Source organism: Chinchilla lanigera, unplaced genomic scaffold (assembly GCF_000276665.1).
Source record: "Chinchilla lanigera isolate Chin_1 unplaced genomic scaffold, ChiLan1.0 scaffold00132, whole genome shotgun sequence".
Lineage (NCBI taxonomy): Eukaryota > Metazoa > Chordata > Mammalia > Rodentia > Chinchillidae > Chinchilla > Chinchilla lanigera.
Genome location: NW_004955533.1, coordinates 1,624,842 through 1,636,584, shown reverse-complemented (window position 1 = coordinate 1,636,584; position 11,743 = coordinate 1,624,842). Strand labels below are relative to the sequence as shown.

The window sequence follows — 11,743 nt, the reverse complement described above, 5'->3', positions numbered from 1 at the left end:
GGCACGCGAAGCAGCGCTGCCCGTGTGAGTGCCCTGAAGGTGGGCACTGCCCGCGCTTCACGCGGCTGTGAGCAGAAAGCCTCGAGGCAGAGGAGCAGCCACAGCACACAGCGCTCTGAGCCGGTGGGGGCGCCGTGGGGACGGCCTGCCTACCTTATTGTCACCGGGGTGAAGAGGAGCATCGTGGTGACGTTGTCCAAGAAGGCAGAGAGGACGGCGGCGATGAGACACAGCATGGTGATCATGGCCCACACCCGCCCGCGGGACAGTCGGTACGCCTGCGGTGCGCAGTGTGGGGAGAGCAGGCTAGGGTCGGCGTTTCCAGGAGAGGCCCTGTTTCCATTAGTGACCCCCCAGGACAGGGACCCGAACAAACACTGTGTGGTGGGTTAAAGCTTAGATCCGGAGCCCTACACCTGCCAAGACGAGGTGCCGTTGACCCCGCTGGCCCCCAAAGTGCCTAGGAAATCGAGATCCACCCTGGCCTGTGCCTTCTCTTCTCATCCTCGTTCTGTCTTCACAGGGCCCAGAGATGATCAGATTTATTACAAAATGTCAACTGTCAATCTCTTCCCAGTTACCTAGGCTTTGAGTCACAGCTGGCGCTGCAACATTAGGGACGTGTGTGACTCCGGTGTTTGCTCCTCTTGGGGAATCTGAGGGATATTTTTAGTGTATCCGGAGAAAGAAGCCAGGTATCCAACCGTGAAGTGCACGACGGCGCACAAAGTGACAAGAGTCACACCATTGTTCTCGTATTTGGAGTTTGAATACATTACTTTTAAGAGAACAATTCCCACCCAACAGCAGTATCACCGTCAGCACCAGGCTTTGCATAGCGGGGCGCAGCAGGCTCTCCTCCTGCCAGCCACGCCCAGTGAAGCCACTGCACACCCCGAGCCAGGCCCTGGCAGAGTGCACCAGGGTGCCAGTTAAAATTGCAAGTGAAAACCGCACTGGTGAGATGGGTTCATCAGAAAGATGAGCGATAACCGGCACCGGAGAGACGGTGGAGAGAGGGAACGCTCGCACACCGCTGGTGGGAACGGAAGTGAGCACAGCCATGCAGAACCGTGTGCAAGTTACTCAGAAACCAAAACAGAGCAACCCTGTGACCCCACCATCCCACCACCAGGCCTCGATCCAAAGGAGTCAAAGGCTGTGCATTAAGCGACACCTGTCCCGTTCACAGGGAAGGGCTACTCACAAGAGCCAAGACAGGAAACCAACCTACACATCCTTCAGCCGCTGAATGAATGACGGCAATGTGGTACATACACATAAGGTAGTATCGTTCATCCATAAAAGGGAACAGGGATGCCAGCCAGCTGCGGTGGTGCACACATAATCACAGCACTGAGGGGGCTGAGGCAGGAGGATCCCTAATTCCAGTCCCACCCTGGCAACTTAGTGAGATCCCATGTTAGAAGAAAAAATGCAAAAAATGGGGCTGTGTTCCAGTGGTAGAGCACCCCCGGGTACACTTGCCAGTAACATAAAAGGTGGGGAGGGATCCTGTCGTTTTCAGTAGCATAGATAGAACTGGAACACGTTATGGTTAAGTGAAATAAGCCAGGCAGAGAAAAATAGATCTAAATACTTTCACTCATTTGTGGGATCTTAGAAAGTTGGTCTCATACAAGGAGAGAACAGAGGAGGTTACTGGAGGGCGGAGGCTGGCAGGGAGGGGATGGGAAGACGCTGGTCAAAGGCGACAGAATTGCAGACAGATGAAAGGAACAGAGTTTGAACACATTGCACAAGTACAGCGACTATAATTAGTAAAACATAGTATATATTTCAAAATAACTAACACTAAATTCCAAATGTCTCACCGTAAAAAATTGCAGGTGATCAAAATGACAGAAAAATTAATTAGCCACGTTGTGTACATACACACTGAAATGTCACATTGTACCCTCTAAATGTATATGATTATGACCTGCCAATCAAAAACAATTCTAATAAGAGTGAAGCTCAGTGGTAGAGCACATGCTGGGCATGCACCAGGCCTAGGCTCAATCCCCAACACCAAATATAAACAAATAAATAAGATCCTTAAGGGATTTTTAAAACTAAAGAAATGGTGCGTGTGTAATGTTTGCATTACACATTTAGAAAGTGATCATTGACATGCTTTACCAAAAAGCAAAGCAATCAGAAGCCAATGGCCTGAATGTTCGGAGATTATAATATACAAAACAATGTTTTCTGGGCCGTTCTCACCCGCCAGTGTGAGTAATGTGCACTCACTCAGCCTGAGTACTTCCCCTTGATCTTCAGCTTCATGTATTTATGGAGAGACTGGAAGTGCTGTCAGAGCCACGCCTAACACAGCAACTGTCACAGCCTTGCGAAAGCGATTTTGAAAAGGGTAGAATTTTAAAGCATTTGCTTTAAGTAAATGAAACTTTAATTTATACAGCTATGAATATATCAGCTAATTAGAACATTAACTATTAAATTAACTAGGCACTTCATACCTACCTTCACAGCACAATAATCGAAAAACCCAGTTTCTGAAAATATGGCTACCAATATCATCTGCAGGGAAACAGACAAACGGGATGGGAGGTTATTCCAGTGGTGCATCATACTGGAACAACAACAGACCGATGAGCTACAGACGTGAGCTCTGGCCTCTGAAAGCAGCGTAATCAACCTGCCGGATGTCTTGCTGAAAGGGAAGTCTCTTAGTCTGTGCACTTACTGGCTTCTTGAGTAGATCCTCTTGCAAGCTGCTTACATTTTTGTCCAGGAATTTGTCTCTAAGGTACATTATCATCCCATTCGATCCTCACAGCAAACATCATGTGTCACTATTACTCCCTGGGTTACCATTATCACCCTCTGTCTTATAGAGCAGGACACGAGGAATCAGGGAGGCAGGTGATTTGCTCATGCTCGGAGCAGCAGCGGGGGAACAGACCACCAGGCGACCTTCCCCATCTGATCACCACGCGGCCACACTGAGACAGCTCAAGGTCTTAAAACTAGGTTACATTTCTGTTCCTAAAGTAATTAAACTAATTTTTGCTGCCAATTTGATCAACATATAGCAGTAGGGCGACTGTACTGAAGTTAGCATCCTCCCATTTCTGTATGAACCTGGAACTCTCAGGGCTACTGATGAGAATGATTTGGTGTAAACAACAACTTTCACTACTAACAAAAAGTGAAGACCCAGTCATCCCCGACTTCATCAGTGACCAGCCTGAACTTGCTGAAAGGTGTTCTGCTTCATCAGAGGTGACGTACATCACCACTGAATTGTTTTTCAGCTCATCGTATCCGCGATGCCTCCCTCCCTCCCTCCGGGCAGATGCTGAAACCCTGGTACTCCTCAGGGCCCGACAGGGACACTGGTTCCACTGTGGAGACTGGGCTCAGAACATCGTCCGCTTCCTGTGCTCCAGCTGTTCACCACAGGCTGAACTTAAGGAGAGGATGCAGATTCAAGCACTGACTCTACCACTTAGGGGTAATTCAGCCTTGAGACAAAAAAATCCTTAATCCTGCTGAACTTCAGTTTTTTCACCTCACTTCTGAGTGTTTTGTACCTAGAAAGGTAGTTGCAAAAATTCAACAAAATTATGTAAATTAAAGCACTTTATAGACAGCAGGCCCAACGTTGTCTTTCTAATAAACTGTGGAAAGCAAAACCATTTATCTTGTGTAGAGCAGTCTTGAGCTCATCTTAACCTGAAAGACTGCTGTGGGGTGTTTGTAGAACACATGGTTCACACACAAAGGAAGATTCACATGGGCATGCATGAGTGTAATATGCGTGTGGAGGCCTGCATAGCCTTATACTATCAGGGGAGCTGTTCCCCACCAGCTGACAAGACACCCAAGAGACAGCAGAACTCGGGAGTTGGGGTAAATGGCCCCATTGGTGGTTTACTAATAGAAAATAAGGTAGAAAAGGAAGAGAACAAGGATATATATTTTCTTTGTACCCCTATTATTCTATAATTGTGGAATTTGAAAGTGCCTGGTGAACCAATTTCAATTAAGAAAAAAGTACATTAGGCCATTTTTATGGGCTAAATTGTCACTCACCCAACCAAATTCACATGTTGATATCCTAACCCATAACATTTCAGAATACGCAGTTGGAGATAGGGCTTTCAAGGGGGCAATTAAATTAAAAGGAGATCATTAGGGAAGACAACTAGTGACCTAACACAGTATAACCTGGATCGTTCTAGGATAGGAAGAGCAGGGCACAGACACACTGGGAGGGAAGGCCTGTGAGGACACGGGGAGGAGACAGCCATCTACAAGCCAAGGAGAGAGGCCTTGGAGGAAACTGACTCCACTGACACCTTCATCTCAGACTTCCTGTGCCTCCTGAGTGGTGAGAAATGAGTCTTTGTTGCCACAGCCACATAGTCTGTGGTGCTTCATTATATGGCAGCTCTAGCAAACTAACACATCAGTCACTTAAATTTTTTAAAATCTTCTCTTCTTCCACCCGGGTGCCCAAATCCTATATGTTTCTCAGCACTCAACAGAAACATCAGTTCTCCAAGGAAGACTCCGTTCAGGACACTGCTCTGCCTCTCCTTCCATGGGGGCTGGGAGCACACATGCAGTCACACAGAGGCCTAGCAGGACTCTCCTTGTATCTTTCAACCTCAGGGGAGATCAAGGGCTAGCAAGGATAACGAGGATATGCAGCAGCTGCTTTACACAGACTGAATTTTTGGCCCAGGGAGACAAACTCTCTTTCCGACCCCTGGACTATTTTGGGGTCTGCTGAAGAATGCATGAGTCATTCCCACCGTTGTCTAGGCCCTTGCCAAACTCCACTTATTCTAGCTAAACTGGTGTATGACAAATGTTACACACCAATCCACTTTGGCATTTAAGTTTGACTCATACAAATTGACTTGGTGACATTCCTCACAGCACGGCCCCTTGGCAATATGATCAATTAGCAAACACGAGAACCATCAGGGTCAATTTATTCCTTTATATAATTAAAAGTGCTCTTCTAACCACTAAACTTTCATATGGCCCACTTATTTTGGGATATGCCACTTTTTTATTTTAAGAGTAGAAACTCTTTGAAAAATGCTAACTTTTCTTCATGGCAACCTCATTTATTGTTCCACAGACCTTCAACCGAAACTCTCCAGCTAACTAATCAGAGCTCCAGTCATCCCATTCTCTTCTAAAGAAATTAGCTGGACTTGTGCTATCATTTCTCGGGCAAGCCCTCACTGTCAAGAGACACAGCATCTTTAATATAATGATAAGATTATCAGCAGCAGCAGCAGCAGCAACAGCAGCAACAGCAGCAAAGGACCTGGGTTTAAGCAGCTTGGAGTGGTGTCCTGCTGGGAGGGCTATAATTACCATGCCAAACAGCAGGGCCAGGGTTTCAAAGTCAATCCACTCCACCACCTGGGTCAGGCTGGGTCTCTGCAATCGAAGCACAAATTTTCCAATTAATCCTGTGACCACCCTCATGGGGATAAGCTCCAAAATATGTTGCCCTTTACTATAAATGCACTCACTGGACCAAAGTTGAAAACACACCAGCTGCCTGCCTTTGAAATTGGATTATAACATTGCTGAAAAAAATTTATGACTTACTCCATCTGTACTGTCAAACCTATGTAATAACATAACTTTAAGAAAAATAACCCTACCTCTCGAAACTTTAGGAAGAAGTACTGCCTGAATGGAAGAGTTGATCCTTGAGGTTAAGGCTATAGTTTGGAGTTGCAGTGTCCCCCAAAGGCCTGTGTGAGCTTGTTCTCCAGATCCTGGTGCTAATGAGAAGTGGTGGAAGTTTAGGAGGTCAGGTGGCAGGAGGTTAGGCCAGATAGGACACGTGCCAGCAGGGGGCTGTAGGATGCCAGTCTCTTCCCCTACTGTCTTTGCTTCCCAGCCACTACCAGCTGAGAAGCTTCTCTGCCACACACTCCTGCCAAGATGCACTGCCCACTACAGGGCCAGAAGCAATGGAGCCAGCCAACTATGAACTGAACTCAAACTATAAACTCAAATGCTGTGAGCCAAGATACACATTTCCTTCTCAGTTGATTATCTGGGTATTTTATCACAGCAACACAAAGTTGACTGACACAGTTATCCTCCTAGCCAGTCCACATGTGCCTTTCTCCTTGTAAGGCATGAGGTCAGGTGACAACCGCTTGGACAGTCTTGTGTCCTGCTCCCATGTGCCCCTATCTTGTGGTCAAAAACAGGGGCAAACCTTTCAGAGCCTTCAATAATCCAAGCAGTCTGCTGTGGCATGCATGCCATAGGCTTGCCAACACTATGGCAAATGCCTAAAATGTCCCCCAAAATCCTCATGAGTGTGAAAGGGGATTGCATCATGGGGGTGCTATACGCATCACTGAAGAAGTTCGTAGCTAGATAGGATGTTAGCAGGTAGCACCTGGTTGGAGGTGGGTTACTGAGGCACGACCTGGAAGGGTGTATTCTTGGCTGCTCCCTTTTCCCTCTGGTGCCTGGCTGCCACAGGTTGAACAGCTCTCCTCTGTCATCCTCTTCCTCCATGCCAGTACTGCCTTGGAGCCAGCTGAGCGTGGGCTGAAGTTGTGAACCAGAACAAACTCCCCTCCTTGAAGTCACAAGTGTTGAGTATTTTGTCCCAGTGACAAGAAAGTGACTAAGGCAGATTTTGGTCCCAGGGAAGTGGGGTTGTTGCTGTGTCTGTAACTGAGCAGTGGTCTAGAAGCCTTTGGACTTTGTTTGTAGGAGTTTGGAAAGGTTTGGAAAAACAGGCTGGAGAATCCTTAGAATGTCATGAACAATGGTGGATATGCAATACTGTCAGAGCTCAGAGGACCAGAATGCTGATAGAAATTTAGGCAGGAAAGGCCAAGCTCAGGAGGTTTCAATTGAGAGCAAAGACACCACTAGAGCATATACACAGGGCATGTATATAACACCCTGGCAGAAAATGTGTCTACATTTTGCTAAAATTCTAAGATTTGCAGGAAACTGAGTTTAAGGGTGGCAAACTAATCAGTCCAAAGAAATTTCAAAATAGCCCAGCATTCAGGTTGTGACAAGGGTACTGTTGGTTCCTTTTAGCCAGACACGCTATGAAAATCAGCAGTGAGAAGCCCATCTGAAAAGTTTTCAGTTTCACCAGAAAGGAAATTCCTACAAAGTTAAGGCAATGAACATAGTTGCTGAAAAGATTAGCATTAAAAGAAGCCAAGGACTTTGAATCAGGAAAAAAGGAAAGATGGCTTGAAGGCATTTTAGGAATAATCAAGACCCTACTCTTCACAGGCTCAAGGATACAAAGCTATAAAGCTTTCCTTTGAGAAGAGATTCTTCGGGGTGCTTTGCCCATTCAGGGCCATGGAGGGAAATATTCCCTGCAAGGTCGACCATGTAGGCACTCAGAAGCTGCTCCAGCCATGATCCCAAGGAACCTGCCCCTTTACTACTGCTCAAGCTGGTGGCAGACTTTGGCATCATCCACGTGGTACTGGCTTTTCAGATATGCAAGAGGCAAGAGTTACGGGGTCAGGGAGGTTTCTACGAAAATCCCAAAGGAGGGCTTCAGAGGATGGGCAAGGAGCCCCGGAGAGGTCATGTGTGAAGCTGTGAGAGCAAAACCAAAAGTGCAGTAAAGGTCCCAGGAAGCTGCAGATGCCAGAAATGTGGATTTCCATCAGGTAGTGAGTGGAGCTATACCAAGAGGGAGCCTATGAGGGCTGCAACTGGCCATGTCACTTCAGCAGGGCCACCCAAGCCCATCAGAACTCATATCTCACCACAACAAACCCCCCCAATCACAGTGCTGGATGAACAGGGTTTAATGCTTACTCTGCGGGATTTCAATCTTGCTTTGAATCCACTTCTCTCCATTCACTTCTTTCTCCCTTTTGAAATGGGAATGCTTACCCTACGCCATTCTATACTGAAAGTATTCAATTTTCTTTTTTATTTTTATAAGGGTTCACAGTCAAGAGTTTGCCTTGAGTCTCAGAGGAGACTTTGGACTTAGACTTTTCAGCAGCACTGGAACTATTAAGATTTTGGTGACACGTAGAGATGGACTAAATGCATTTCGCACCATGAGATGGATGTGAGACTTTTGGGGATTAGGCTGGAATGTTGTAGCTCAGATCTAGAATGTCTCCCCAAATTCTCATGTTCTGGAAGGTGGGGGGATCATGGCAGTACTCGCCATCAACAGATTCATCTGACGATGAGTTCACAGCTGAACGTGATGTTAGGAGGTGGGTCTGGGTTGGAGGTGGGTCCCTGGGGGTGTAACCTGGAAGGGTGTTGTCCTCGTGTCTTTTCTCATCACTGAGACAAAATACCGACACCCAAAGTTAAGCGAGGAAAGGTTTAGTTAGCTCACGGTTTGTAGAGGTTTCAGTCCATACTCAGCCATTCCAAAGCAGGGTGGCGTGGCAGGGAACAGTTCACAGTGGCAGACTGTAGCAAAGTGGCAAAGGAGACAGGAAGGAAACAGCCCTTTTTCCAACCCTTATACTGTATGCAGTACTCACCCTAGGGTAGGTGCAGCACTCACACCCTTCATCCCACCATTGGACCATGAATCAACCACAAGCTCTAGATTCATCCACTTCTGAAAAGCCCGCCCCTCATGACTGCATGAGGCTTTGCGGGGACATTCAGACACAGCCATAGCAGGTGGGCTCTTGTCTCTAGCTCTTCCCTTTGCCCTCTGCTTCCTGGCTGCCCTGAGTTGAGTTGCTCTCCTCTGCCAGGCCCTCTACCATGTCAGTTCTGCCTTGGAGCCAGCTGACGATGTGCTGAAAGCACGAGCCAGAATAAATCTCATTTCCTTTAAGTTACAGGTGTTGGGCGCTTTGTCCCAGCAACAAGAAGTGACAGAGCCGCAGGGTCAGAAGGGAGCAGAGAGCAAGAAGCAAATCCACAGCCAGGACCTGGCTTTTGGGAAGAGCATTTCAGGGCTTTTCATAGCATGTAACCCCCACGTTCCATGTTAGTGACTTTCAAAACAAAACAGATTGTTCTACTCCTCAATCATTAATAAAAACACCTATGGCTTTATCCCTAAATTTATTTTTAAGATTAACTTTTTTTTTTAATACCAACTGTAGCCAAGAATAACTTCAAGTTCTTACTACTTTCAGGCAAGGCCGACATTCGAAATTTAAATTAAAGAATCATAACCAACTCAACTTGCTTCTCCAAATCAGTTTTCTAAACTAGTCATTATTCTGGAGGTGGATGACTAGCTGCTGGAGGCAATTTTCAGCACAGTCATCACATTCCATGGAGCTGTTTTCAAGTCCAGACCCACGTGCTGTCCCGTTTGGAAGTGCTCTCGGTCCAGTTCCAACGCTGCCTCTCAAACAAGTCTGGCCCTTGTTTCCAGCGGGTACTTGGTTTTGGCTTCTCTTACTTCACTATATGCATTCCCCATGTCCCTTCCAGATGGGTCACACTCAGGCTCGAAAAGACGCCATCACCCCGTACATGCATCTCCAGACCCTCCGCTGTCTCCAAGATGGAGTCCCCACCACCACTCATCTCCCGTTCTCTGCTCCAGCTTGGCTTCTTAGTCCAGTTCCTGAGAGCTGACAACACCAACTACAGCCTCACACTGCCAAGCCCTGGACAAGCACATGAGTAGAGCGGGGCTTTCTTCAGCCAAAACGGGGAGTAAAACCACCTGGATGTGTGCGTAATAAAATCAAATGAAAAGCATTCATCACTGCTGTTTGTTAGTTCATACCTCTAAGTATGGTTTTTGTGCAAAAACATGGAAGCAGCATATCAAAGAATTGAAAATACCAAATAAAGCTTAAGTCCTGCAGTGTCTCTTGGGTGTGACACTATACCCAGTGGTAAGCCAGTGATTTCAAACATTGCAACTTACATCGCCAATCACAGACAGAGCTGCTAATGCTGAAAGGGCCCCCAACATGGCCGCCAGAGTCCTGTGAACAATCTGGAAGAAAACAGGAAATGACTTCATTGCAGTCCACAAGGAGTTTAATATACACAAAAGCTGGAATTGACACCAGTGTCTATGTTGACTATTGTACACCGTATCTGTTAAAATAATAAAGAAGCCAGGGGTTTCAGCATTGCAGAGTCCAGACCCCTCACAGACACCCAACTGCCACCACTCTTCCTTTGAACAAAACTTTCATTTCCTGAAAAATTAGATAGCCCTGACAAAACAGTAGCAGTTTGGATAAAGTGTGTTCTACAAAGAAACCTGCAGTAAATTGCCATTAATTATTTACTGTACACTCCCCAGACAACTGAACCATTAGTTCAACAACATAAATCAGTTCTTCCCAATTACTGAGACTGTTGTTAAACCTAAAGCACACAAACACTTCATCTAACTGAGACTCCAGTGTTACCACTGCACCGTACAAGGATCTTTTCTACTTAACTATAATTCAAATGGATGTGAAATTTCTAAAACACAATTTGAGGGAAGGCAAAGATGTGGAGGAATTGGAGCCCTCATACATTAATGAGATGAATGTAAAATGCTATTGTCACTATGAGGAACAGTCTAGCAGTTTCTTTAGTACAAATTTACCCAATAACGACAAAATTCTACTAGGAATCTGTACAACAGCAATGTAAACATGTCCACATCATGCATCAAAACTGGAAACATGCCCAATGTGCATCCATAGTGAACCGATAAATTAATGTAATATATGCTACACTGCAGAATTTACACAAAATGGAACTCTGTAATAGACAACTTTTTAAAATGTGCTAACTGATAGAGACCAGACACAAAAGCCTGTATATTGCATCATGCCACTTACAGAAACTATCTAGAAAGGAAAGTGTAGAAAAAGCAGGGTTGCCTGAGACTGGGAGTAGCAAAAACGATTGACTAAAAATATAGGTCCTTGGGGTCCTTGTGGGGTGACAGAATACCCTAAAACTAGATCATGAGGTGATTGCTGCAAACCTCTAAATTTAGTAAAAATAATAGTGCACTCCCAAATAGTGAAATTACGGAATTCAATTATACCTCAAAAAAAAAACTGATAAAAATACAAAAGGAATGTGGCAAGGCTGAGTACAAAATTAAATATCAACAGGCAGTATTTACTTATTAATATCCAGAAAGTAATTTTAATTCAATTATTGTACAGCTTCTGCCTCATAGAACCTGACATTCTTATTAGTAATTACTTGAAACTCATACTCTGAATAAAATCATTTCATTCATAATTTGTACTTCTAGATGCAAAGCTAATTTTCAGCTAATTTTTATACCAAGAATTTGATCTTTCATAATTTAGAATTGTTATATTTATTTTAAATAAAAATATCTAAAGACCAATAAATTGCTACTAAATTCTAGTAATTCCTTCCATTCATGTTCTGCTTTTCTGTTTCAGCTGACGAAACATTTGATGATACTCTCTTATTTGCTGCTTACGGGGGCCCTAGGAAGTGGCAGGGAAGGAACTCACCCTCAGCCTTAGAGATTCGCAGACGCAAGCTGATGCTCAGCCACAGAACTGAGCCAGCCCTGGAGACAGTGCTCCAGGGAGTCTGTGCTCGCACACACCGCCACGGTTCCCAGCTGAAACGCATGGAGAGAGCCAGGTATTTCCCAGCCACTCCCAGAGGGCAGTGCGTGGGCACCAGGACCCCGCCGCCATTACAGACGGAGTCCTGGCCTCCCTGCTCCCGTGGCAGAGGAAGTTTTCACTAAGAAGCCACAGGAACTTCTCTGGCAGTGGGCGGGGTGAAC

General features: G+C 45.7%; 1 protein-coding gene across 1 annotated transcript in view; it reads right to left on the bottom strand.

Moving 5' to 3' along the window:
* Oca2 (oculocutaneous albinism II) overlaps positions 1-11,743 on the bottom strand; it is a gene marked incomplete in the record, with an annotated part of 273,796 nt that overhangs the window by 160,089 nt on the left and 101,964 nt on the right. The window contains 4 exon segments of the mRNA XM_013507666.1: positions 154-278; positions 2,488-2,544; positions 5,365-5,430; positions 9,881-9,952. Of these exon segments, the coding sequence (XP_013363120.1) occupies positions 154-278; positions 2,488-2,544; positions 5,365-5,430; positions 9,881-9,952 (320 nt within the window).